The sequence below is a fragment of the Salmo salar genome, chromosome 03, assembly GCF_965601325.2.
Source record: "Salmo salar chromosome 03, fSalSal1, whole genome shotgun sequence".
NCBI classification, from domain to species: Eukaryota; Metazoa; Chordata; class Actinopteri; order Salmoniformes; family Salmonidae; genus Salmo; species Salmo salar.
This window is the reverse complement of record NC_138293.1, coordinates 25,049,515-25,076,812: the sequence shown is the minus strand read 5'-3', so window position 1 is coordinate 25,076,812 and position 27,298 is coordinate 25,049,515. Positions and strand designations below refer to the sequence as shown.

Sequence of the window (27,298 nt, the reverse complement as noted above, 5' to 3'; positions counted from 1 at the left end):
TGGAAGCAGACAGATCTCAAATCCAAAATGCTGAATTATAGAGCCAGATTAAAAGTTTTAGTTTTACTGGTCAAATAAATACGTAGGGGAGTGCATGTACTATATACAGTATCTATGCTCAGGTTAAATTAGCCTAGTATTTGTTCATGGTTGAGTCATTTCACTTCTTAGATAGTTTTACATTGTGTGCTCCCAATGAACTATCCCTTTAGTGTTTTTGCAATTCATGCATATTCCATTGACCAATCACCATTCCTTTAAAAGTAACCCAAGCTATTTATTAAGCATGTATGCTATTACTGTGCGGATTTTCCAGTTGTCAAACACCATGGCCTCTCTTTCTGTGTAGAGCAGAGCAGACAGTCACTTCATTTTGGTTTTCAGTTTCCACAGACCACACAAGTTCAGACCTCGACTATAAGTTCTACACTACCAATTTTCAAATGACTGTCTGCCAAAGAGGCAGTGGTTAAATCTAACATGCTTGAGAAAGAGGTCACTTATATTCACCCTAAAGGTTTGAACCAAGTCCTTTCAAAAATATATTTGGCCCGTTATTTTGATATCATAGCCTATAATTTCTCTTTCCGAGAAAGTCAAAAAGCTGGATGACATCACTGTCAACATGACATAATTTGGAAGACACGGTTCCATGCTCCTTGAAGCCCTTATGGCTGGCTGAGCACAATTCATGGTTAGGAACGTGGGATAAAAACGTGCTTAGTTGGAGTGATGACTGCTGGCTTTCTGCTTGAAATTACGACACACTTCATGTCCCTTTTGTAAAACATAGGCTGCCTGCACTATAACGAATGTGACTTCTTTAACATCAGTCTTTAATAACCTTGTAAAATAAAGTGATGTTCTCTCTGGAAAAAACCTTAATAGACCTAAAAGGTGCCAAGGGCTCTTTGTGCATGTCAAAAGTGTAATATCAATTTCACCAATTATTCTACTTATTTTTCCATCTAGCCATGACTACTAGACTTCACTGGCTCTCAAGAGCCCTCTGCCTGATAGGCATACTGTGCACTGTCACTACCACATATGTGACAGAAGATTCTCCAGCCCCCGTTGAGAAAGGAGTCACCTTCAGCCACATCTATAAAATAGACCTGGCCAAGAGCCCTGACTGTAAATTGGCCTTGCAGACCATGCCTCACCTGCAGGACCAGGGATTAGGTCTGCAAGAGCTGGAGGGGGGCCCTACTCTGGAGGGGGACAAGGACATAGTATTCAGGCACCAAATCAACCTCAAGACCCCAAAGTGTGACTGTGATGAGTCGGAGGGCTTCAAGTCTTTGCTGTACAGAGTCAACGGGCTGGAGGAGGAGGTGGAACACCTGAAGAGTCAGTGCTCCCAGGGCTGCTGTGGTGGCAAAGGTGGTGGAGCAGGAGGTACAGTACAGTTTATCACCATAAGATCTGACAGTGCATCTATATTCAATAGCTACAATATATCTGAATCTATTTAGGAACATAACCTTAGATATCATTCAAAACTGGGAAACTGTTGTTTGAAAAATGATTGGTCTACAGACACTGACATTACAGTACACTTACAGTAAAGACTCTTCAAATATCACATAATGCAATTTTTTTCTTCTAAATTTCCACAGGTGTGGACACTAGCTGTAGTGGCCACGGGACCTACCAGCACGACACCTGCAGCTGCCAATGTAACCCTGGCTGGGAAGGCCCAGACTGCTCTATCTCCACCTGTCCTGATGAGTGCAACGACCATGGCCGCTGTGTGGACGGGAAGTGTGTGTGCCTTGCTGGCTACATGGGGAGTGACTGCAGCCAGCTGATGTGCCCAGGCAACTGCAACGATAAGGGATACTGCATGGACGGGAAGTGTGTGTGCTTCAGCCACTTCACCGGCGAAGACTGCAGCGTACAGAAATGCAGTCCTGACTGCGTCCACGGCACCTGTGTGAATGGAATGTGTATCTGTGACGAGGGCTTCTTTGGGGATGATTGCTCTGCAGGTATGGGCCCGTATTCACAAAGTGTCTCAGAGTAGAAGTGCTGATCAAGGATAAGGTCATAATCAGGTCATAATGTCTTATTCATTATAATCTAAAAGAGAAACTGATCCCAGATCAGCACTCCTACTCTGAAATGGCCTAGGTCTACATTACAAACTCTACCTGTTGTTGATTCTGAGAACTGGAATGCAGAAAATATACAGAGAATGCATAACATCTACAGAGAATGTAGAACATCTACAGCTGTAGAGGCCTAAGGGTTCTGGGGTGTCAAACACTTTAAACATGACGTTAGGTATTGCAGTTATTTGACTATTAGTTATTAAAAAGCAGTTATTTGACTTAGGTGCATAGAAGCAGAACATTTGCAGTCAAAACATTCTGACAGATGAATTTACTGCTTCCACACTTATGAAAGTGGACGTAATTGCTGCAGCCTCAGGCCATGTCTGCCAATCAACTGTGTAATGATTTCACTTTGTTAAAACCAAGTTTGCCTTGTGCACAGACCTAGGGTAGCAGGTCAGCTATTGCAATCACTGAGATTCAGATTTTCAAGAGATATTTGGAGAGTTATAGCAAGTTTCATATAGGAACTGTTGATTTAATTCCAACAACAATGGGGATGTGTGAAGGGAAAAGAGGGAGGCTATGTGAGTTTATGAGTTGGATTTGGAGGACAAATATTATGAGTATGGGACAAAAGCTATAGTATACTGAGACATTTTCTGTTTTGTGTGGAAGAGTGCATTTGAAGCTACGGTATATGGTGAATAGGGATTTTTTTCCACAAATATTGGCTTTTTAGAGTACAGAAAATGATCAGACCTTGAGGTGCACTATCATGAATTCTATTTCCCTTCAGCAACAACTTAAAGCAATGTTAACCTCCATAACTCACTACTATGATTGTGTCTGGGATTTGAATGTAGGCCTTTGGAGATTTGGGGTGTTTTTATAATGATAAAGAACTCAGACACACATTTCAAATAAATCACCAAGAGAAAAACTAAAGGGTTTTATTGAGGGTATATTTTATTCTCCCCACAAAAGACCTTGGTGGATTTCTGTGGATTTCTAAACACAAGATCATAGCCGTACAGATGCTGCATGTGGATTTGGTCTGCTTTCCATGTACACCTCCTGAGTTGGCCCATAATGCTCTTTCCACCATGGCAGACTCAGTAAAAACAGGACCTTATATGAATCACTGAAAAGTGGGATCACTCACACAGACAAATGGCAGTTACAAGCAGTCTTGTTCATTCACATTTTTGCATCACATTTCAGAATCACATTACATTCTCAAACGGGTGGTCTTGAATATTATTTGCAATGTAATGATGTATGGTCACAGCACAACATGGAAACAGCTTCCCACTTGTTTCCCGTATTAATTATGAAACAGAGAACACTGGGCAGCACACGTTCAGCCCACTTGATGAAAAGCCTATTTACAGTTTTTAACACCAAACAGATTTTTCCTTGGTTCAGAACCTGCCACTGTAGATTTATGCTTCCCTTCTTTATGAAGTCCAAACATAATTTCTGTTAGGATATTAATTTTCTTCAAAACACAGTATGCTTCCCCCATAACAATCAGTCATGACACACATTTCCCTTCCTTTAGCTTTTTACAAATCTCTAGATGTTAATTTATTCGTCCCATTGGCCGTACTGAAATATTATTTAAGTGCAAAATTGTTACTGGCAGTGGCTGTAGAAAATGTCAGGAACAGGCATAATAACTGCCACTTTATGAAAAGGCTCCTGCTGAAGAGAAAGCTTCCTGCCTTCATCATGTGGAACAATGTCCAAACCTGCTGTGCATTCTTTCCTGGTAAATGTGGTCTCCTGAATACCCATTTCATATTTTCCCCCAATGTACAGTTACGCTTTTTCTGCGCATGAATTCCTCAAATTCACCACCTATGGTCGCCTGTGCATTTCCCTGTACCCGCAGGAATATCTTGGCGTGGAAAGTTTGCTCCGTACACTGCTGACTGGCCGTCTCCTGGGCTCACTTTCATGTTATTGAAAAGTCCCCCTATAGTCTCTGATTTGCCAGACCATATTTTCCACCATCTTAATTGATGGATCCTGGCTAGAGATAACACTGTAACCACAGAAAAGCAATATCCTTTCACCAATTTCCATCTTAGGTTTTTGAAAAACCACTAAAAGTAAAAAAAATATATTTTCCTTAAATCAGATATGTTATTTCTGTCAGAGTAACATCGAGTGAAGTGTGAAAAGAGTGAAAAAGAGAGAAAGCAATAACATAGCGACCTTAATACAATAGCTTCTGATCTCTTCAAGAGGGTTTGATCTCTTGGCATAACAGCTGACGTTTTGAACTGACAGGCCACCAGGTTTATCCTGGTTGGGATTACCCCTCGAATTCATCTAAATAACATAGTGAGTAACAGAGTTTTGAACTGTCCCTTAACCAACCATACCTCTGTTCCCCCCTTAGTGTTTGGCCCTAACGGCCTGCATCTGGTCAGGGTGACTGATGTCTCGCTACTGGTAGAGTGGCAGGCGGTGAGAGCAGCAGAGTACTATGTCTTGACCTGGCACCCTGAGGGCAACGATGCAGAGCTGGAGCGGGTCACCGTTCCCAACACAGAGACCTCCTACCTGATCACCGGTCTTAGGCCGGGGGTCACCTACATAGTGCAGGTGTACGCGGTCATCAAGGAGATCCAGAGCGAGGGAGACAGGATAGAGGCGACCACAGGTAAGGATGTGAAGTGAACCACAGTATGTTTCTCACAGCATTGATTTGTACTTTGTCCTTTTCTCTCACAAGTGCAGCTGCTTTCGTTTGTTGTAAGTGGTTCTGAATGCCAATTTAATTTTCTGTCATCACATATAATTCACTGTGTACCGTATGTACAGTTGACCCAAATAACCCTGAAGTCTGTTTGTACTAAACTATTCCCTTAGTGATAGTTTGTTTACCATTAGGTTAAAGGTAATTACACTAGGCAGCCTAATTACAAGGAAATTAAGCCGTGGACACATTTTATGGAAATGAGGCTAGTTCACAGATGTGGCGAACACAGGAACTGAGCACAGAGCTTTGGGCTGTGGGAAACATCTCAGTGCATGACATTCCTCTCTGGGCATGAGAAAAGGCCTGCTCATCTGGCTATGACGAAGACTCTAGCCACACAAGACGCTTTAACTTCAAAACATTATCCCTTCCAAATGGTTTAAATCTTTTTTCCCCCTGAGAAAGAACATTTAAAGGACATTAGTCAGCCCCTTTCTGGTATTTAATTAGTTTTTCCTGTCCTTTAATGGGCTCGTATGCAAGATCACGTATAGGAAGAGCCTCACAGGAAACATGCTGTGGTTCTGTACTTCAGTTATGACAGTCTTTGGTACCCTACTCGGCCTGTCTTATAACTTGTCCCCAATCCAACCATATAACTAATAGATCATTATTGTGACATGAATGATTGTCAGCTTCGGTGATGTATAAATACAATGGTTAAATGTCACTATTTTGACATATTCTAATGAGACCATGTTGACCCTACGCAGTGGTGTCTGGTATTGATGGTATCCGGGTATTGGGCCAGACTGAGGACTCTATCCAGGTGGACTGGCAGAACCCTGCAGCACCTCTGGACCACTTCAGACTGACCCATGCTAACCCTGACGGGCAGGAGGAGGAGCAGATCGTACCTATGAGTGCAGAGGCCAGGACCACCAACACCATCGTAGGTACGTCATTTAAACAAGGAGAACACTGTCTGGAATATTGTTAAATAGAATAGTACGTCATATTTTAAAACTGTTTCCTGTGTAACCGTCTGTTTTAATGTTCTCCACCTCCCCTCACTTGAGCAGGACACTCATAACCCTTTGAGCATTCACAGATAATCAAGTTTGTTTGCTATGTACATAAATGGCTATAATCATTGAATAGTGTTCAAATGTATTGTGGTAGATTAAGAACCTTGAACCACTGTGAGGTTTTGCAGCTTACTTTCTCTGTGTGTGTTATACAGGACTGCAACCTGGCACTGAGTACCTCATCACAGTGCAAGGCATCAAAGGCACCATTGAGGGGAAAGCCTCCTTCGTCACCGGGGTCACAGGTGAATGCTGCTGATTCTAGACAACACAGGATATCTGGGGGTTTCAGGGAGTGAGGAGACACTATGGCAGTGTCCCAAATGGCACCCTGTTTCATGTATAGAATATCCCTATGGGCCCTGGTCAGAAACAAGTGCACATCATAGGGAATAGGGTGCCATTTGGGACATGGATACCATATCCAACATCAGCCAGCTGTAACCACCCTCTGTAGCCCATTAGACCATAGTCTAACTCTAAATCATTCCCAACTCTACTGTGGGAACAGTGGACAGGCACAGAATGCGCTATAAAGCATGGAATGATGACATACAGTGCTGTACCCTGATATTAGGTCTTACTATAACAGACAATGATAATAGAATAATGACTGTGGTCAGGAATACTAATAATTATGGCTAGTGACTATGGGTCAGAAATTACAGTCAAATAATCTGGACAGGTTCTAATAATTGAGGTAAGAGTGGTTAGCGCAAAAATGTAAGAGGCAAGTGGAAGGGGGAAAAAGTAAGGAACTTGTCTGTTGGCCCTGCATTAAAGACCAAAATTGGTTAAAGAAAATTGTGATAAATAAAAAAGTATACCAGTTTAATTTAGACCAAAAAATTGACAGCTGTGCCATATAGATTGTAAAATAGTTAGGAAGAGATTTTCCTTGTACCGACTCCATGGCACATGGTTTATGAACTGACACACAAAACAACGCCAGATTAAAAACGTAAAATTTTAAAATACATATATTATACACAATTCTTGCAACCAATTGAATGTTATAAATATGGGGGATACAACCATCCCAGCTCTGCAGATTTTGCTGCAAAGATACAGAATCATTAGATCATTTGTTTTGGTACTGTCCATATGTAGCTTTTTGGTCGCAGGTCCAGGAATGACTGAAGAATTGTAACATTTACCTGGAGCTAACTCTGCAGATAGCACTGCTGGGTGATCTGAAAAGTCATCGTCAATCGATCAATAATATAATAATACTTTTAGCAAAAACGTTTATCTTTAATTTACAATCTGTTGAAACTATGAGAATAGAAAGGTTCAGAACTTATGTGAAACATCACAGCACAGTTGACACATTTTTGGCAAATTGAAATAAAAGATGGATGGTGTTAAGAGATAGATGGGAGGGGATGAGCGGAGCTGAAGGGTGGGATTAAAAACAACAAGATAACTCATGTAAAATATACTGTGTCCGTAAAACGTATATAGGTTCAGAACTTTTGTGAAACAGCACAGATAAAAATATATGGCACTGGATGGTCTTCAGAGATAGATGGGAGGGGTTGATGGAAGCTGAAGGATGGGATTAAAAACAAACAAAAAATAACTATTGTAAAATACATTGTGTCCGTAAAATATATATAGTATATATAAACTGGAAGTAGAAACCTAAGTGTTGTTGTCTATTATTTTACTCCAATTAGGGTTAGGGGAAAATAATCAAGGAAAATATATTTAAAAAAGCTGATCTACCTAAGAAATAATCTCATGTGGCTCAGTTGGTAGAGCATGGTGCTTGCAGTGCCAGGGTTGTGGGTTTGACACCCATGGGGGACAAGTAGGAATATATATGCACTCTATACAGTAAGTCAATCTGGATAAGTGTGCTTGCTAAATGACTAAAATGGTACTAGAACACATTGTGTAACAGTTCGATATTGTCACCAATGATCTGAGCCTTAAACTGAGAATAGTCCAGGGTTTACCTAAGCCATCTGGTCCTTTGAGAAATATTAACATGGGAATCCCTTATTTGGACTTCACAAGGATTCTGTTGAGTTGTTTGAGGACAAATTCATTAAGGATATTCACTTCTACAGCTGGTCATATCCAACCTGTTACTTGCCTCCTAGTTGACTGACTGACTGGTCTACAATGGCAACTTGGCCTGCTCCTTTTGTTAGGGTGATGTAGTAGTTCAAAAAGAAGAGCTCCCTGTCTCGTTACACTGACGATGCTTTGTTTTCTCAACTCTCAGGCGACATTTAATGGTTTTAATTTGGACTTAACTCTTGTAGCGCTCCCGTTTGATGGTTGTCAGGTGGCTTCCATGATCTCACACGTGTTTCCCCTACAGAGCTAATCTTCACATGATTCACAGTGGCTTGTCCTAAACCTTCCCGTGAGAAGTTGCACGTAAGGCTTATAGTGATTTTGTAATTCCCTTAGATAGGCATAAAATTAGTTCAAGATGAGTGTGTGGGCCAGGTCACCTATTACTGCTACTGCACAGTTTGTTCTCCTCAGAGCGATAAAGTCACACACGTAAAAGAAAAATAGGAAAAAACGAACATAATAGCATTCACAAAGAGACAGTCTGTTATGTCTGTGACTGTCTGTGAATGTATGAGCCTCCTACTAACTGTACAGAGTATGAAACTGTATCCTGCGGGGCCACCCCTGACAGCTCACATTACAGTATGGAAGCCTCAATTAGAGGAGCATTTTCCTCTCCTCTCAGCAAGTTATACATTACAGAATGTTCTCTCAGACAAGTGGCCGGTCCTCCACTTACTACAAGAGAGGAAAAGGGCTTTTCAATACCTCTCTCTTTCAGGACAGACTCAGTATTTATTTACTATGAAAATTGCAGCTAGAGTGCATTTTATATATATATATATATATACATTTATATGCCATTTATCAGACGCTTTTATCCAAAGCAACTTACAGTCATGCGTGCATGCATTTTAAGTATGCAAATACTATCATGCCATTTTATTCAATGGCTACAAAGGGCTCTCTCTTCTACTGTGTGGTCATCATGAATCCTTTTTTCATAGACAATGAAACAGCGGAGTACGGTGCTAGACCTTGACACGTTTGCCAGGGCGCAGTAAGGAGACATGAATTACAGTGAACTATTACAGCATTTGAACAAGCCAAAATCGATTGAATCATTACCTGTCATAGAGACCTGCCAGAGGATTGTAAGGCTCATAAACACAAAATAGTAGTCTGCTGGTGTTACCTAATCAGATTCAATCAAGTTTACACAGGAGCGGCCGTATAACCAGAAGCAGCTGCATAGCTAGGTGAAAGCCAGGGAATGTGTTTAGCCTTCATGTTATATGGTCCCTGGACTCGAAGGTCCTGTGGAGCTGTGGAGTACAGCCGGGCTGCAGTTGGTACATACAGTAGGCGGAGGCGGACTCTGGCGCCCTTAGTCCTTATTCTTCAGAGTTATTCTGAGGTGCTGAAGTTACTAATCTCTTCTTCTCCTAATAAACCTCTTCAGAAATAGTTTTGAGCTGCTAATTTCAGTGTGGGTGGACTTTAGGTCTATACATACATAACCACGTACACTGCTGTTTAGAAAAATTGCACCCTTCCGATAGGGCCGGGACGATACAAGTATCGCGATAGTCGTTAGTATCGTGGCAAGGAAACAAAACACGAAGCGGATTTAACTTCTTTACGAAAACAGCCCTAATGTAGGAAACAAACATAATTATGTTGTCATCCAGATTCACATGTATTTATTTTTCAAGCTACAGTATACCACCCAATATGTTACACACCAAAGAGTTTGATCTGCTTCGGGTTTTCATTTTTGCCATGGAAAAAATATTGCGATACTGGTATCGTCCGGCCCTACCTTCTGACACAGCTCTCCCTTGGGCTCCTCGAGCACTCAACTTTCTGCCGTCACTGTCCGTTTAAGTAAGGCTAGCGTGTAAATGCAGCTCGCTCCCCAGGCGGTAAGGCCTGTAAGGAGGCCTATGATGGAATAGCTGTTTTCCACATGGTAAACCACAACCAGTGTTTTGTAGTCTCCCACTCAGCCACTGTGGCGGCAGAACCTTGAGCTAACCCAATCCGTCATACGCCACGCCACGGCCTCGCCAGACTGTCTTCAGCCTCTCCCACGGAAATAAAACACCTACCAAAGTGCTGATCTGTTCAAGCATGAGCAACCATGCATTGGAGAGGATGATAAAGCTGTGGCATGTGTTTCTGTCTGCATTTTTGTTTGATAAGTAAGAAAGATGTTTCTGACAAGTGCTCCCTTTTGCAGGGAAATGAAGGTCTCAGCTTGGGACAACAGAGACAAGGCTTAACTCATACCCTGTACACATGCTTTTCTCAAAGTCTACTGCTACTTTGTTAACTTGTTGGCATTTTCTTGCGACTAATCTCTTTGAGCTTGACGAGCAATGTACCCACATACAGTGGCAAAAAGACAACAGCGAAACCCTATACGTGGCTCCCATTCCCAGAACTTTGTCTTTGGATGCATCATTAATCAGTTTTCATGATGCGGATAGTGCGGTGACATAGAGCTGACCTTGGCGGAGCCACGGAGGAATAGCCCAATGATGATTTCTTCTACATGTTTTCTCACTCTCTCTCTCTCTCTCTCTCTCTCTCTCTCTCTCTCTCTCTCTCTCTCTCTCTCTCTCTCTCTCTCTCTCTCGCTTTCCTTACTCCAGCGACCACCATATAACTGCAACCCCATTCCCCTAACTCATCCTGCTCTGCTCTGTGCTCCGGTCTGGATCACCCCTGTCAGTGTGCTCACATCCACCATATTTCTTCTCTGTCCTCTCATACCTTAAGCCCACTGACCTCCTCCTGTTTCCTCACAGAGAGAGAGAGAGCCTGTCTGTGTTCCTCTTCCAGCCTGCTACTAGGACCTCTGTCTGCCCATAAGATTACATTTTTCCGCATTTGATTGACCGACTTGAAAAAAGTGAATGCTTCAATAATGTTTTATAAACCATCTGAGTGTCCTTATAGAAAATAATTATGCTTCACACAGCATATCGTCTGCCTCCATCCTCATTATATCAACAGATCTTGACACTCCTACTAACCTCTTGACCAAAGAAGTGACAGAGGACACTGCTACCGTGGAATGGCAGAAGGTACAAGCAGAAATCGACGGCTACGTGATCAGCTACAGCTCTGCTGATGGCTCCAGTGGGGAGATCCCTGTGGGGGCAGACAGCAGCTCCTACAGGCTGACTGGGCTGAGGCCTGGAGTCATCTACACAGTCTACATCTGGGCTGTCAAGGGCTCCCGGGTCAGCAGGAAGAGCTCCACAGAAGCTGAGACAGGTAAACTGTTAACCTCATGTCTGACTCTGATAGCATAATAATTAAAAAATACAATTATTTAATAGTGATCACATTGTTTTTGTTTCCGTTCTAGAAATAGTCTTAAGTGACGTCTGTCTTTATGTTTTGATCCTGATGGCTTATGGATGAATGGGAGAGATCTTCTCATCCTATGCTTTCTGTAGGTCCTTTGACAATCGTTTTCTTTTGGGCTATTGTGGATAGTTCTTCGGGCTGTATTTTCACTTTTTAAAGGATGTACTTTACACAATGGCAACATGGTAAAAAAAAACAACTGTTAGGCAGACTTTCACCCTCCGATCTTTTGTGCATATTTCTCTTCCTCACATCTTTGCCAAGGGGGACACTCTCACTCAGACCTGTACTGGGAAGCTATTTTAAGTAATTAGGGTAGATACTTCTTTTGACATGAGTTTAGCATAGCCTAGCATTGTGGAAAATGTTTGTGAGAATATTTTGGCGACAACAAAGGAGATTTAACTCAAAGAGAACTAGCAAGTGTTTTTTTTTTTCTCATTTAATTCTCAAGTGCAATACCAGCTGATGCCTGCCGTCAGGAAATACAGACCATAGAAAAGCACTGTGTAGTAAATGTCCTCTTGGCTCTCACATCGCATAAATATCATCACCCAGTGCTACTGTACCTTCCAAATCGATGTATGTTTTCTCCCCCACAAGTCCATTGATACCCAAAGTGAACAATATGCTACATTAGGTTGTTGGTGATGTGGCGTTGTCTGGCCTTCAGGGACTGTTGGTGTGGGACATTGTGTTATTGGAAGCCTATAGCTGCCTTGTTATGGACACCTGTTTCAGTGAGAAAACGACTGAAACAGACATAGTACACTAACCTGTCCCATAAGTCAAACAACGGGATTCCACATGGATACAAACATCCAAGAGGGGTGAAATACAAGCATGGCCCCGTCGGCAGGCAGCGCTCCCCCTGTTTCCTCTGCTGACTGGTTAGGGGTAGGTTGGGGCAGGGTAGGATTTCTGGATCAGTGAACGTAAATTAACTGTGATACCGGACTGTGGGAAGCTTTCTGCTCTCAAACAAGAGGCTAAATTGAGTCTAAAATGGACACTGATATTTCATTTAAAAATGTCTTGAAAATGTATTGGCGAAGGCCAAAAGCCGACACGCGTTGGTTTTACTTTGGAAAATAAAGAAAGTAACATAATCCTGAACACATATAGCCTTTAGTGCCTGATACTTACATAGTATGTACTGAAACTAATGTACCTACTTATACTGATACCTTTTCAGCTCTGGATGCTCCTGCTAACCTGTTGACCAGAGAAGTGACAGAGGACACAACGACAGTAACATGGGAAAAAGTCCAGGCTGAAATCGACGGCTATGTGATCAGTTACAGCTCTGCTGATGGCTCCAGTGGGGAGATCCCTGTGGGGGCAGACAGCAGCTCCTACAGGCTGACTGGGCTGAGGCCTGGAGTCATCTACACAGTCTACATCTGGGCTGTCAAGGGCTCCCGGGTCAGCAGGAAGAGCTCCACACCAGCTGAGACAGGTCACTAACTTGTCTTATACTTTAAAGGGTCAACCATGTGGATGTCACAGGGGGCTGCTGAGGGGAGGACGGCTTGTAATAATGTCTGGAGTGGAGTGAATAGAGTGGCATCAAACACATGGAAATCATGTTTGGTGTATTTGATACCATTGCAGTGATTCCGCTCCAGCCATTACCACAAGCCTGTCCTCCCCAATTAAGGTGTCACCAACCTCCTGTGGTGGACATGGCTGTTACTTAGAATAGGACACATTTGTAATAGATCTGGGACTATAAAAAGGAGTGTGTACCACAACAAATTATCACTCAAACTTGTTTCACTTGTCCTTAGTCATACCTCAACTGACCATCACAGATAATTATATTTTCATATAATATGTTATACATAAAGGGACATTCCACTCCAAAATTTAGGTTTGTCAGATGTTTTTTAGACATAAAAAGAATGAGTCCACATCCCACGCCATTGGTTGCGTAGATCCAGCTAGTTAAATTCCTTAACCCCAAATTAATAGAAAAGATAAGCACTGCAAAGCTGGAAAGTACATGGTGCTTATCTTTCCTAGTCATTTAGAGTTTTGGCATATAGCTAGAACTACAAAACTGATGGCCTGGGATGGGAACTTATCTCAACAGAAGACCACTTTTGATGTCTGAAAACACAAGACAAAATCTGATTTTGGAGAATAATTCCTCAATATAAGACTGTAAATTGTATGCAAAATACTTGTGATACTTCTTAACAAATCATTACTAGAGAAATATTTTCCCTGTCACAAAAGTCCTTATTTTTTGTTCTTGTGAAAATGTGCAACATAACTTTATTTCTCATAGAGGGAAGAAAATAACAGCATGGAACACTAATATGATATTAACCCATTTACTAATGGCTCTCCAGATCTGGATGCTCCTACTAACCTCTTGACCAGAGAAGTGACCGAGGACACAGCCGATGTGTCGTGGGACAGACCTCTAGCGGACATCGACGGCTACATGATCAGCTACAGCTCTGCTGAGGGCTCCAGTGGGGAGATCCCTGTGGGGGCAGACAGCAGCTCCTACAGGCTGACTGGGCTGAGGCCTGGAGTCATCTACACAGTCTACATCTGGGCTGTCAAGGGCTCCCGGGTCAGCAGGAAGAGCTCCACACCAGCTGAGACAGGTCACTAACAAGTTTCATACTTTTTGAGTGTGAGGAGTGAGATCCCACACACTGTAGAGATGTTCATGAGTCGTCTTTGTTCAAGTTTTCCATAACCTGTAGGTAGGTTGGACTGAGGTCTGAACGGACAGTTCAGAGCTTCTGCTCCTTTTTATAACCTGTAGGGAACACAATATATAATCTATACTTGTCATGTAGGTTTGTCACTTATGGGTGGCACAAATTGTGATATGGGGGAGTGGAATGTGCAGGGTATATGCAAATGAAATACTGTAGTATAATATTTAAGTTATAATGCCAGAGAAGCCGATGTTTGGAGGATATATTGCCACGGGTGTTGGTAGGCCAAAGTCGAAGTCGAGTAATACTATATTAATTACTTTAGTGTTTTTGCGGACTGTAGTGTTTTATTGACATTACTGTAGTATTTACTGTAGTTTTGTGGTGTGTAGTACGCTGTATTATTTACTATATTAATCTACGAAATTATATAGTAAGTACTACACATGACCAAGGATACTACATTGTGTAGTATAATATACTACAGTATTTTACAGTTTACTACAGAATTCCATAGTAAGTAATGTAGTATTCTATAGTAAACTGTAGTATTTGATCATGTCCAAATACATGCCTAAATACAAAATTAATGGAAAAGAAAATAACTGTCTAAATTCATAATTTAAGATAGTGCCTATATTTTGCATTCTTTTGGGATTTGGGATGAGGGCACATGGGTAAAGTAGATCTACACAACAGATGGCAAGGCACATGGACTTATATCAATATTAGACCATTTATGAGGCCTGAAAACCTCTGACAAACTTTGATTCTGGTGTGTAGACTGTCCCTTTAAAGTCTCTCTTATACAATGAGAGTGATTTACAGCTCTCTCAGGTACAGCAGGTCTTGATACAGTAAATCAATTAAACATCACAAACTTCATGACATGACACAGAATAGCATTAACCCTTATATCAATGGTTCTCCAGATCTGGATGCTCCTACTAACCTCTTGACCAGAGAAGTGACAGAGGACACAGCCGATGTGTCGTGGGACAGACCTCTAGCGGACATCGACGGCTACATGATCAGTTACAGCTCTGCTGAGGGCTCCAGTGGGGAGATCCCTGTGGGGGCAGACAGCAGCTCCTACAGGCTGACTGGGCTGAGGCCTGGAGTCATCTACACAGTCTACATCTGGGCTGTCAAGGGCTCCCGGGTCAGCAGGAAGAGCTCCACACCAGCTGAGACAGGTCACTGACAAGTTTCATACTTTTTGAGTGTGAGGGGTGAGATCCCACACACTGCAGAGATGTTCATGAGTCATCTTTGTTCAAGTTTTCCATAACCTGTAGGTAGGTAGGACTGAGGTCTGAACGGACAGTTCAGAGCTTCTGCTCCTTTTTATAACCTGTAGGGAACACAATATATAATCTATACTTGTCATGTAGGTTTGTCACTTATGGGTGGCACAAATTGTGATATGGGGGACTGGAACGGGCAAAGTATTTGCAAATGAAATACAGTAGTTTAATATACTATATTAATTACTTTAGTGTTTTTGCGGAGTGTAGTGTTTTATTGACATTACTGTAGTGTTTACTGTAGTTTTGCAGTCTGTAATATACTGTTGTATTTACTATATTATTCTACAATATACTACAGAATTATATAGTAAGTACCACTCATGACCGAGGGATACTACATTGTGTAGTACAATATACTAATGTATACTACAGATTTCTATAGTAAGTAATGTAGTATTCTATAGTAAACTGTAGTATTTGTTCATGTTCAACTATGTGCCTAAATCCCAAATGAATGGAAAAGAAAATAACTGTCTAAATTCATAATTTAAGATAGTGCCTATATTTTACATTATTTCGGGATTTGGGATGTAGTATTCCATAGTATGTAGTATTCTATAGTAAACTGTAGTATTTGTTCATGTTCAACTATGTGCCTAAATCCCAAATTAATGGAAAAGAAAATAACTGTCTAAATTCATAATTTAAGATAGTGCCTATATTTTACATTATTTCGGGATTTGAGATGAGGGCACATGGGTACAGTAGATCTGCACAACAGATGGCAAGGCACATGGACTTATATCAATATTCAACCATTTATGAGGCCTGAAAACCTCTGACAAACTTTGATTTTCGTGTGTAGACTGTCCCTTTAAAGTCTCTCTTATATAATGAGAGTGATTTACAGCTCTCTCAGGTACAGCAGGTCTTGATACAGTAAATCAATTAAACGTCACAAACTTCATGACATGACACAGAATAGCATTAACCCTTATATCAATGGTTCTCCAGATCTGGATGCTCCTACTAACCTCTTGACCAGAGAAGTGACAGAGGACACAGCCGATGTGTCGTGGGACAGACCTCTAGCGGACATCGACGGCTACATGATCAGTTACAGCTCTGCTGAGGGCTCCAGTGGGGAGATCCCTGTGGGGGCAGACAGCAGCTCCTACAGGCTGACTGGGCTGAGGCCTGGAGTCATCTACACAGCCTACATCTGGGCTGTCAAGGGCTCCCGGGTCAGCAGGAAGAGCTCCACACCAGCTGAGACAGGTCACTAACTAGTTTCATACTTTTTGAGTGTGAGGGGTGAGATCCCACACACTGTAGAGATGTTCATGAGTCATCTTTGTTCAAGTTTTCCATAACCTGTAGGTAGGTAGGACTGAGGTCTGAACGGACAGTTCAGAGCTTCTGCTCCTTTTTATAACCTGTAGGGAACACAATATATGGTCTATACTTGTCATGTTGGTTTGTCACTTATGGGTGGCACAAATTGTGATATGGGGGACTGGAACGGGCAAAGTATTTGCAAATGAAATACAGTAGTTTAATATACTATATTAATTACTTTAGTGTTTTTGCGGAGTGTAGTGTTTTATTGACATTACTGTAGTGTTTACTGTAGTTTTGCAGTCTGTAATATACTGTTGTATTTACTATATTATTCTACAATATACTACAGAATTATATAGTAAGTACCACTCATGACCGAGGGATACTACATTGTGTAGTACAATATACTAAAGTATACTACAGAAATCTATAGTAAGTAATGTAGTATTCTATAGTAAACTGTAGTATTTGTTCATGTTCAACTATGTGCCTAAATCCCAAATGAATGGAAAAGAAAATAACTGTCTAAATTCATAATTTAAGATAGTGCCTATATTTTGCATTCTTTCGGGATTTGGGACGAGGGCACATGGGTACAGTAGATCTGCACATCTGATGGCAAGGCACATGGACTTATATCAATATTCGACCATTTATGAGGCCTGAAAACCTCTGACAAACTTTGATTTTGGTGTGTAGACTGTCCCTTTAAAGTCTCTCTTATATAATGAGAGTGATTTACAGCTCTCTCAGGTACAGCAGGTCTTGATACAGTAAATCAATTAAATGTCACAAACTTTATGACATGACACAGAATAGCATTAACCCTTATATCAATGGTTCTCCAGATCTGGATGCTCCTACTAACCTCTTGACCAGAGAAGTGACAGAGGACACAGCCGATGTGTCGTGGGACAGACCTCTAGCGGACATCGACGGCTACATGATCAGTTACAGCTCTGCTGAGGGCTCCAGTGGGGAGATCCCTGTGGGGGCAGACAGCAGCTCCTACAGGCTGACTGGGCTGAGGCCTGGAGTCATCTACACAGCCTACATCTGGGCTGTCAAGGGCTCCCGGGTCAGCAGGAAGAGCTCCACACCAGCTGAGACAGGTCACTAACTAGTTTCATACTTTTTGAGTGTGAGGAGTGAGATCCCACACACTATAGAGATCTTAGTTTAGGATTTGTCTTTGTTCAAGTTTTCCATAACCTGTAGGTAGGTAGGACTGAGGTCTGAACGGATAGTTCAGAGTTTCTGCTCCTTTTTATGACCTGTAGGTAACACAATATATGGTCTATACTTGTCATGTAGGCTTCTCACTTATGGGTGGCACAAATCGTGATATGTGAATGGGCAGGGTATTTGCAAATGAAATACTGTAGTATAATATTTAATTGACAATGCCTGAGAAGCCGGTGTTTGGAGGATATATTGGAACAGGTGTTGTTGGCCCAAGTCGAAGTTGAGTAATACTATAGTTATTACTTTAGTGTTTTTGCAGGCTGTAGTGTTTTATTGACATTACTGAAGTATTTACTGTAGTTTTGCGGTCTAGTATACTGTAGTATATACTATATTATTCTACAAAATGATATAGCAAGTACCATACATAACCGAGGGATACCACATTGTGTCGTATGGTATACCGCAGTATACTACATAATTCTATAGTATGTACTGTAGTTTTCTATAGCAAACTGTAATATTTGTTCATGTCCAACTACATGCCTAAATCCCAACACACTGTAGAGATGTTCATGAGTCGTCTTTGTTCAAGTTTTCCATAACCGGTAGGTAGATAGGACTGAGGTCCGAACAGACAGTTCAGAGCTTCTGCTCCTTTTTTTAACCTATAGGGAACACAATATATGATCTATACTTGTCATGTAGGTTTGTCACTTATGGGTGGCACAAATTGTGATTTCGGGGAGTGGAATGTGCAGGGTATATGCAAATGAAATACTGTAGTATAATATTTAAGTGATAATGCCAGAGAAGCCGGTGTTTGGAGGACATATTGCCACGGGTGTTGTTAGGCCAAAGTCAAAGTCGTGTAATACTATATTAATTACTTTAGTGTTTTTGCAGACTGTAGTGTTTTATTGACATTACTATAGTCTTTACTGTAGTTTTGCGGCGTGTAGTATACTGTAGTATTTACTATATTATTGTACAAAATGATATCAGAAGTACTACACATGACCAAGGGATACTACATTGTGTAGTATAATATACAACAGCATACTACAGTTTACTACAGAATTCCATAGTATATAATGTAGTATTCTATAGTAAACTGTAGTATTTGTTCATGTCCAACGTCATGCCTAAATCCCAAATGAATGGATAAGAAAATAGGTGTCTAAATTCATAATTTAAGATAGTGCCTATATTTTGCTGTCTTTTGGGATTTGGGATGAGGGCACATGGCTAGATCTAAACAACAGATGACAAGGCACATGGACTTATATATCAATATTCAACCATTTATGAAGCCTGAAAACCTCTGACCAACTTTGATTTTGGTGTGTGAACTGACCCTTTAAAATCTCTCTATAACAATGAGAGTGATTTACAGCTCTCTCAGGTACAGCAGGTCTTGATACAGTAAATCAATTAAATGTCACAAACTTCATGACATGACACAGAAGAGCATTAACCCTTATATCAATGATTCTCCAGATCTGGATGCTCCTACTAACCTCTTGACCAGAGAAGTGACCGAGGACACAGCCGATGTGTCGTGGGACAGACCTCTAGCGGACATCGACGGCTACATGATCAGCTACAGCTCTGCTGATGGCTCCAGTGGGGAGATCCCTGTGGGGGCAGACAGCAGCTCCTACAGGCTGACTGGGCTGAGACCTGGAGTCATCTACACAGTCTACATCTGGGCTGTCAAGGGCTCCCGGGTCAGCAGGAAGAGTTCCACACCAGCTGAGACAGGTTATCTATTTGCCCTGGGGCTCCAGTCGACAGCCAAGTTTTTTCATGATAATTCCACGCATTCATTGTCCAATGAGGCAGGTAGTCATTACTGAACAGGAGCTTATCTTGTGGAGGCATAATCGTTGAGGAGCTGCAGGTTCCTCCACTCTTACTGGAATTCTGGTCAACTCTGACTAACAGTTCAAGGATCTGCTCATTATGTGAGACATATACAGTGACCTTTATTGGAGAATAGAGATGGAGGAATGAAAGGCATGATAAATTATACATAATCTTATTCAACTGTCCAATGACTGCAACTGAACATATTCACATTTTCATTTGACTGAATTGCTTACGTTTTGGGATCTTCTCTTCATAGAAATTGATTCGCCTAAGAACCTAAAAGCATCAGATGTTAAGCTGGATGCTGCGACCCTGACCTGGAATGCTCCCTTAGCCAGAATCGATGGCTACATCCTCACATTCAGAGCTGAGGATGGCACGTTGAAGGTACTTTGATTCTCACTAATTCACCCTCTAGTAGTTGTAAACGGTGATGTATCCAATGTTATGATATTTGTACATAGCTATAGAAATCTAGTATCATTGTCAGTTATATTTTTTACCTTTTAGTATTGGCGATCACAATGAACTTTCATCCTTTTGGTATTTGGTATTTTATTAGGATCCCCATTAGCTGTTGCGAAAGCAGCAGCTACTCTTCCTGGAGTCCACACAAAACATGAAACATAATACAGAATGACATAATACAGAACATCAATAGACAAAAACAGCTCAAGGACAGAACTACATACATTTAAAAACCGGCACACATAACCTACATATCAATAAATACACACAATATCTAGGTCAAATAGGGGAGAGGCGTTGAGCCGTGAGGTGTTGCTTTAACAGTTTTTTTAAACAATGTTTACTGTTCACTTGAGCAATATGAGATAGGAGTTCCATGCAGCACTTGATCACGTGGCTGGACAATAATCAAGATAAGACAAAACTAGAGCCGGCAGGATATGCTTTTTGGAGTGTGGTGTCAGAAAAGCAGAGCATCTCTTTATAATGGACATGCCTCTCCCCATCTGTACAACCATTGAATCTATGTGTTTTAACCATGACAGTTTAGTCTCCTCAACTTGTTCAACAGCCACACCATGCATTACCAGATCCAGCTGAGGTCTAGAACTTACGGAATAATTTGTACCAAATACAACGCTCTTAGTTATAGAGAAGTTCAGGACCAGTTTATTACTGGCCACCCATTCCAAAACTGACTGCAACTCCTTGTTAAGGGTTTCAGTGACTTCATTAGCTGTGGTTGCTGACACGTACAGTGCCTTCGGAAAGTATTCAGACCCCTTGACTTTTTTGTTTGTTGGGTTAAATAAATCAATAAAATTGAGTAAATCGTTTTTTCCCCCATCAATCTACACAAAATACCTCATAATGACAACGCAAGCACAGGTTTTTAGACATTTTCGCCAGTTTTTTTTAAATAAAACAACTGAAACATTACATTTACATAAGTATTCAGATCTTTTACTCAGTATTTTGTTGAAGCACCTTTGGCAGCGATTGCAGCCTCGAGTCATCTTGGTTATGATGCTACAAGCTTGGCACACCTAATTTGGGGAGTTTCTCCCATTCTTTTCTGCAGATCCTCTCAAGCACTATCAGGTTCTCTTCATCTCATAAGAGATGTTCGACTAGGTTCAAGTCCGGTCTCTGGTTGGGTCACTCAAGGACATTCAGACATGTCCCGAAGCCACTCCTGCGTTGTCTTGGCTTTGTGCTTAGGGTCGTTGTCCTGTTGGAAAGTGAACCTTCGCCCCAGTCTGAGGTCCTGAGTGCTCTGGAGCGGGTTTTCATTAAGGAATTCTCTGCACTTTGCTCCATTCATCTTTTCCTTGATTCTGACTAGTCTTCCAGTCCCTTCCTTTGAAAAACATCCCCACAGCATGATGCTGCCACCACCATGCTTCACCATAGGAATGGTGCCAGGTTTCATCAGACCTGTTCTGAAAGTCTTTAGGTGCCTTTTGGCAAACTCCAAGCGAGCTGTCATGTGCCTTTTACTGAGGAGTGGCTTCCGACTGGGTTCTTGGTCACCTCCCTGACCAAGGCCCTTCTCCCCCGACTGCTCAGTTTGGCCAGGCGGCCAGCTCTAGGAACTTCTTCCATTTAAGAACGATGGAGGCCACTGTGTTGTTGGGGACCTTCAATGCCGCAGAAATATTTTGGTACCCTTCCCCAGATCTCTGCCTCGACACAATCCTGCCTCAGAGCTCTATGGACAATTCCTTCAACCTCATGGCTATGTTTTGTGCTGACATGCATTGTCAACTGTGTGCCTTTCCAAATCATGTCCAATCAATTGAATTGACCACAGCGGACTCCAATCAAGTTGTAGAAATATCTCAAGGATGGTCAATTGAAACAGGATGCACCTCAGCTCAATTTCGAGACTCATAGCAAAGGGTCTGAATACTTATGTAAATAAGGTATTTTTTGTCACTATGGGTTGGGTCATCAGCATACATGGACACACAGGATTTGTTTAATGCCAGTCGCAGGTCATTGGTAAAAAGGGAAAAGAGTAGAGGGCCCTGCGGTACACCACACTCTGCCTGTTCGACATTAGAGAGGCTTCCATTAAAGAAAACCCTCTGAGTTCTAATAGATAGATAGCTTTGAATCCACTATATGGCAGAGTTTGAAAAGCCATGAAACATATGTTTTCTGAACAACAGGTTATGGTCAATAATATCAAAGGCAGCACCGAAATCTAACTGTACAGCTCGCACAATCTTTTTATTATCAATTTCTTTCAACCAATACACTCAGTGTATCTCACCGGAGAATGCATCCGAGCGAGTGAAACAGCACCCCTCTGTCTTACTATATGTAGCCCATGTATCTGTTGTTGTCTGGCCAGAAATAGAATATGACATGCCATTCTCTTTTTGATACATGGTCTACACATAAAAGGCAATTTATGCTTGATCATTAAATGTGGTCAGAGGCTCCGTATGGAGGGTGTGAAGCAATTGAGGAGCCTCCGGAGGCATGCAGAGGCCAAATTGAGCTGTGCACCGCATTGCTGTGCGTCTCCCACATTTTGTAACAATGCGGTGTGCCGTGTAGAGTTCTGCATTGACATGATTGGTTGAAGGTAGGTGAGCGCAGGAGGTCCTGTATAAACACAAACTCACTTCCATGACAATTTACTTAACAACAGCTCTGCGCTGCTCCGCGAAGCGCAAGAAGTATGAATAACCTGACATCTGCAGAGGCCATATCACCATGAATGCTGCACGGCCAATGAAGACTTAGGATTGACCATGCAGCGCCTTTTATGAGACAGAGCGGCGCTGTTTCACTCGTTTAGATCTTTTATCTGAGATTGATGTGTCTTTCTGTCGGCACGCATCTCCGGCAAATAAATTATCTATATTTTAAAGGCAAGGAGGTACTGTAGGGCAGACCAGGCCCCCTAAGGTCCGTCCATAACACCGGGCCTGATCCTATTTAAGGTGTGCATCTTGTGCAAAAAAATAAACAGTGTGTATATACCCCTGACCTCTAGTGGCAAAATAGTGTAAAATCAACATAAATGGTCTTGAATTCTGTGTCAGTGACTCTTCTTTGTCCCAGCCAAGGATTATAATTCCTCTGTGTTCTGAATAGACTTTGGAGAAGAAGCTGAGGGCAGGAGAGAGCAGGTTTGCCATGTCAGGCCTGGAGATGGGAAAGAACTATATTGTTACCCTCCTCGCTTACAGAGGAGCAAAGAGGAGCAGAGTGATAGAGACCACGTTCAAAACAGGTAGGATGTGCTCTCTATGAACTAGTCTGATTTATTCACGTATCAGTGTGGAGACGTTTGCATTTCACTAAGCTCTTGTGCTATTCATGTAGTGTAATTAGTAATGTCTCATTCCTTTCTCATCTTTTAATTGGTCACTTGTGAAATATCACTGACAGCCAACTTTCTGGTCAATTTGTTTACTGCTTTATCAGGGTAAATGAGTTAACACAATTACTCCCCCCCCCCCCGAAAATGAAAGCTTACTGACATCATTGTACTTGTACCTTTAACAGTGGGTTTGTTGTACCCGTTCCCCATGGACTGTACTCAGATTAAGACGAATGGTAACATGGCAAGTGGAATCTACACGATTTATATCAACAGTGATCGCACCAAGCCCATGGAAGTGTACTGTGACATGGACACTGATGGCGGTGGATGGGTGGTACGGTGAAGCTAAAGTACATTATGATTTATGTTATTGATGGCTGAAAGAAAACATGTCAGGATAGATTGAACATTACACTCATCAATATGAACTGTCAATCAAGTTTGTGTGTGAGCAGAGACTGAGATCTACGGTATATCACTCCACAGGTGTTACAAAGACGCAACAATGGACAGATGGACTTCATGAAGCGCTGGAGACAGTACATGGCTGGCTTTGGGAACATGACTGATGAGTTCTGGCTCGGTTAGTACTGTAAAGGCATCCTTTTAATCTCTTGTATCTAAATAGGACTGTTATGTCCCAAGGAGTTCCTCTCATGGAATTGAAATTGATGATGCTGATGATGCTGATGCTGATGATGATGATGCTGCTGCTCTGATGATGATGATGACCACAACGATAATGATGATGACAACCACGATGATGATGATGATGTAAATCATCATCACAATTCTGCTCCTCTAACCCATAGGTCTGGACAATATCTATGAGCTGACTAATACTCCTACCCAGTATGAGCTGCGAGTGGACCTGGGCGTGGGTTCAGAGAAGGCCTATGCTGTCTATGACAACTTCAAGATAGCCCCAGCAAAGCAGAAGTTCAAGCTGACCATTGGCAAATACAGAGGAACAGCAGGTGGACCAGCTCTTTGTATCTTTCTAATAATTTGTTAAAGAATACATTTGTAAATACTCTACACATACACACTACACAAACCCAATGCTCCAACCAACAAACATACCTATTATCGCACAATACCTTGAATTCCATTTTTACAATGGTTTGCTAAAAATACAAAAAAGCTGCCAGTTTGAAGTCTACCTGCCATTTAGGGGCCTTTTACCGCTGGCCTTCTCTGACTTGGATTGCATACAATAATTCTATGAATATGGTATATGATTGTTTTCCAGGTGATGCCATGAACTACCATCAAGGTCGCCCTTTCTCTACTTTTGACAATGACAATGACATTGCTCTTGGTAACTGCGCCTTTACTCATCGTGGTGCTTGGTGGTACAAGAACTGTCACCTTGCCAACCTGAACGGCAAATTCGGAGACAACAGACACAGCATGGTAAGAAGTGTTGTTCTTATTTCTTATTTTTATTTCTCATGTGTTATTGTTTTGTAGTACTACATTGATAATGGTTACTGCATTGTTGGGTTTAGAGCTTGCAACTTGAAGTGTGCTCTTTAGTTTTTTGGATGTAGTGGGAGATTGTTCCAGCAGATGGCAGTAATAGAATAATATATATGGGGGTTGCACATGAGCGTCCTGTAGGGGCTTTCCAATCTTAGTTTGAAATGGCTATGTCCTAGATCTATGAACAATTTTTTTTCTTCTCAAAAAGCCTTATAAATAGCAGGGGCTAATAGATAACTTTCACTCTCAGAAAGTCTCACAAGAACTGTTTGTGTGTCTCTGCAAAGATGAATGTTGGGAGAAAATGGGAGGGTATAGTTTTGTCCTGTCACATTATACCATGTTTCTCTTAATAACATGTTTAATAATTCTGTGTCTGTCTTGGTGTAGGCAACACAAACAGAGTTAATAGAAGTTTACAAAGTGGATAAATCCATCCGTTTACCTAATGTTGATTTTAAAATAGTTCCAAAATGCTCATCAGCATGTGTCAGTCAGTATCATGAAACAACTGCCTGACTGGCTAATCTAATGTGTGGCTTTGCCTCTCTTTACCGGGGGCTGGATTTATATCATGCCTATAACATCCATTTTTGTATTTTTTATTTCACCTTTATTTAACCAGGTAGGCCAGTTGAGAACAAGTTCTCATTTACAACTGCGAGCTGGCCAAGATAGAGCAAAGCAGTGCGACACAAACAACAACACAAGCGTACAGTCAATAGCACAATAGAAAAAAAGAAAGTCTATATACAGTGTGTGCAAATGGCGTGAGGAGGTAGGCAATAAATAGGCCATAGTAGCGAAGTAATTACAATTTGGTCCCCGGCCTACAAAGGGTTCCACATGGAACTCAAAAGGGTTCTACCTGGAAGCAAAAAGGATTCTTAAAAGGATTCTCCTATTGGAACAGCCAAAGAACCCTTTTAGGTTCTAGATAACAACTTTGAGTGTAGGCCTATTAAAGACTGAAGCAGAATGAAAAACTGCCTTACTGTGTAATCTAATGTGTTATCATGTGTCTCTCTAACCTCTACCAGGGTGTGAACTGGGAGCCATGGAAAGGCCACCTGATGTCTCTTGATTTCACTGAGATGAAGATCCGGCCAGTGGGCGCCGCCAGGAAGAGGAGGTCGCTTAGCAGCAGAACAGCTCCCAGAAAATAGTCCCTCTGACTAACAAAAATATTAAATGGGATCCTCATTACAAACCAGGCAGAGTAGCTAGAGCCTCAACTCTATCACAGGATTACTGTATAACTTACCTTCTGTAACGTATCCCATGGCTGTCTTTATTATGAATAGGGGTCCCTTTTGTGATAGCAAATTCATCAGGGACCCCCTCATAATCAGAACACAACTCGAGTGAGATAAAAATAGCATTCAAGGAGTTTTACTATGACTTCGGCAGTGCATGGCCAGACGAACCAAGTATCAGGCCCTGGGAAGGAATGTTAAACATAATTTAAAAAATGTATATTGTTTGACTTTGTTTTGATCTGGCCACGGACCCCCCGCGGACCCCACTTTGAGAATCCCTGAGCTAGATGACCCAATGACACCATGTTTTTAGGATAGTTATACCGCTCTTGTTCATATTCATAACATAGCATAGACCCTGACCCTCTCGTCTAAGGTTTGGTCCCCTGCCTACCCAGCCTACTCTGAGTTAGCTAGATATCACATTTCAGATGTCTTGCATAGGAAATAGAATGGATGATATGCCCCTGTGCTTGTAAGATTGTATTTTCAAATGTGTATTGTAGTTGTTGTATTATATTCATGCCACACATTCTCAGAGAAATAAAGTCCCTTCAAAAAAGTTGCTTTTTAGCTCTAGCATCTACAGTATGCCTGCAGTGAGTGAGATTGTTTTTTGAATGGGACATGGCTTTGCAAAGTGTTTATCAAATAGATGCATTTGAGATTAATCAATACATTTGATTCATACTTGAATGCTACATGCTCACTCAAATTCTAAGAAGAGAAACAAAGTGGAATATATTTGATTTCATAAGTATTTTTTCATGTGCAGTTGTTCTCTTTCCCCGAAAAAAGGTTAAACTTGCAGAAATGGTTAGATTTGCAGTTTCCTTTTGCTTTTTACCATTCATGTCACGTTGTGACATAACTGCAGGGTTAACCCGATCTTCATACAGGATATTTGAAAATGGTCCCCATTTATCTCAATTTTGATTTGACAACTATGGTTTTCTCTTTGTCAGACACAGTCTAGGGTAGCCTACACTTGAGTCGTGAATCATCTACCACAAATTAAGCGCAGCAAGTTCAGACAGGGAACCAGAGTATTGGCTCCGATGTCGCATCAGCTGACATCGCACCAGTCATATTCTACAAACACTTTCTACGAGCTGACAAGGTAAAAATCTGTTGTTCTGCCCCT

General features: G+C 41.6%; 1 protein-coding gene across 2 annotated transcripts in view; it reads left to right on the top strand.

Annotated features, from left to right (window-relative positions):
- Positions 1-26,719, top strand: part of LOC106599401 (tenascin-N) — a 39,002-nt gene extending 12,283 nt beyond the window's left edge. Inside the window, exons 2-20 of one of the 2 annotated variants that reach the window (XM_082973375.1) lie at positions 973-1,398; positions 1,620-1,991; positions 4,468-4,731; positions 5,544-5,726; positions 6,014-6,103; positions 10,911-11,174; positions 12,466-12,729; positions 13,628-13,891; positions 14,884-15,147; positions 16,216-16,479; positions 17,391-17,654; positions 19,228-19,491; positions 19,856-19,986; positions 23,179-23,317; positions 23,593-23,744; positions 23,897-23,993; positions 24,223-24,387; positions 24,663-24,826; positions 25,936-26,719. In XM_082973375.1, the coding sequence (XP_082829501.1) occupies positions 975-1,398; positions 1,620-1,991; positions 4,468-4,731; positions 5,544-5,726; positions 6,014-6,103; positions 10,911-11,174; positions 12,466-12,729; positions 13,628-13,891; positions 14,884-15,147; positions 16,216-16,479; positions 17,391-17,654; positions 19,228-19,491; positions 19,856-19,986; positions 23,179-23,317; positions 23,593-23,744; positions 23,897-23,993; positions 24,223-24,387; positions 24,663-24,826; positions 25,936-26,061 (4,155 nt within the window). In that variant the 5' untranslated portion in view covers positions 973-974 and the 3' untranslated portion in view covers positions 26,062-26,719. The remainder of the gene's footprint in view (positions 1-972; positions 1,399-1,619; positions 1,992-4,467; positions 4,732-5,543; positions 5,727-6,013; positions 6,104-10,910; positions 11,175-12,465; positions 12,730-13,627; positions 13,892-14,883; positions 15,148-16,215; positions 16,480-17,390; positions 17,655-19,227; positions 19,492-19,855; positions 19,987-23,178; positions 23,318-23,592; positions 23,745-23,896; positions 23,994-24,222; positions 24,388-24,662; positions 24,827-25,935) is intronic. The other variant, XM_082973376.1, reaches the window with a different exon arrangement.
- Positions 26,720-27,298: the final 579 nt, after the last annotated feature.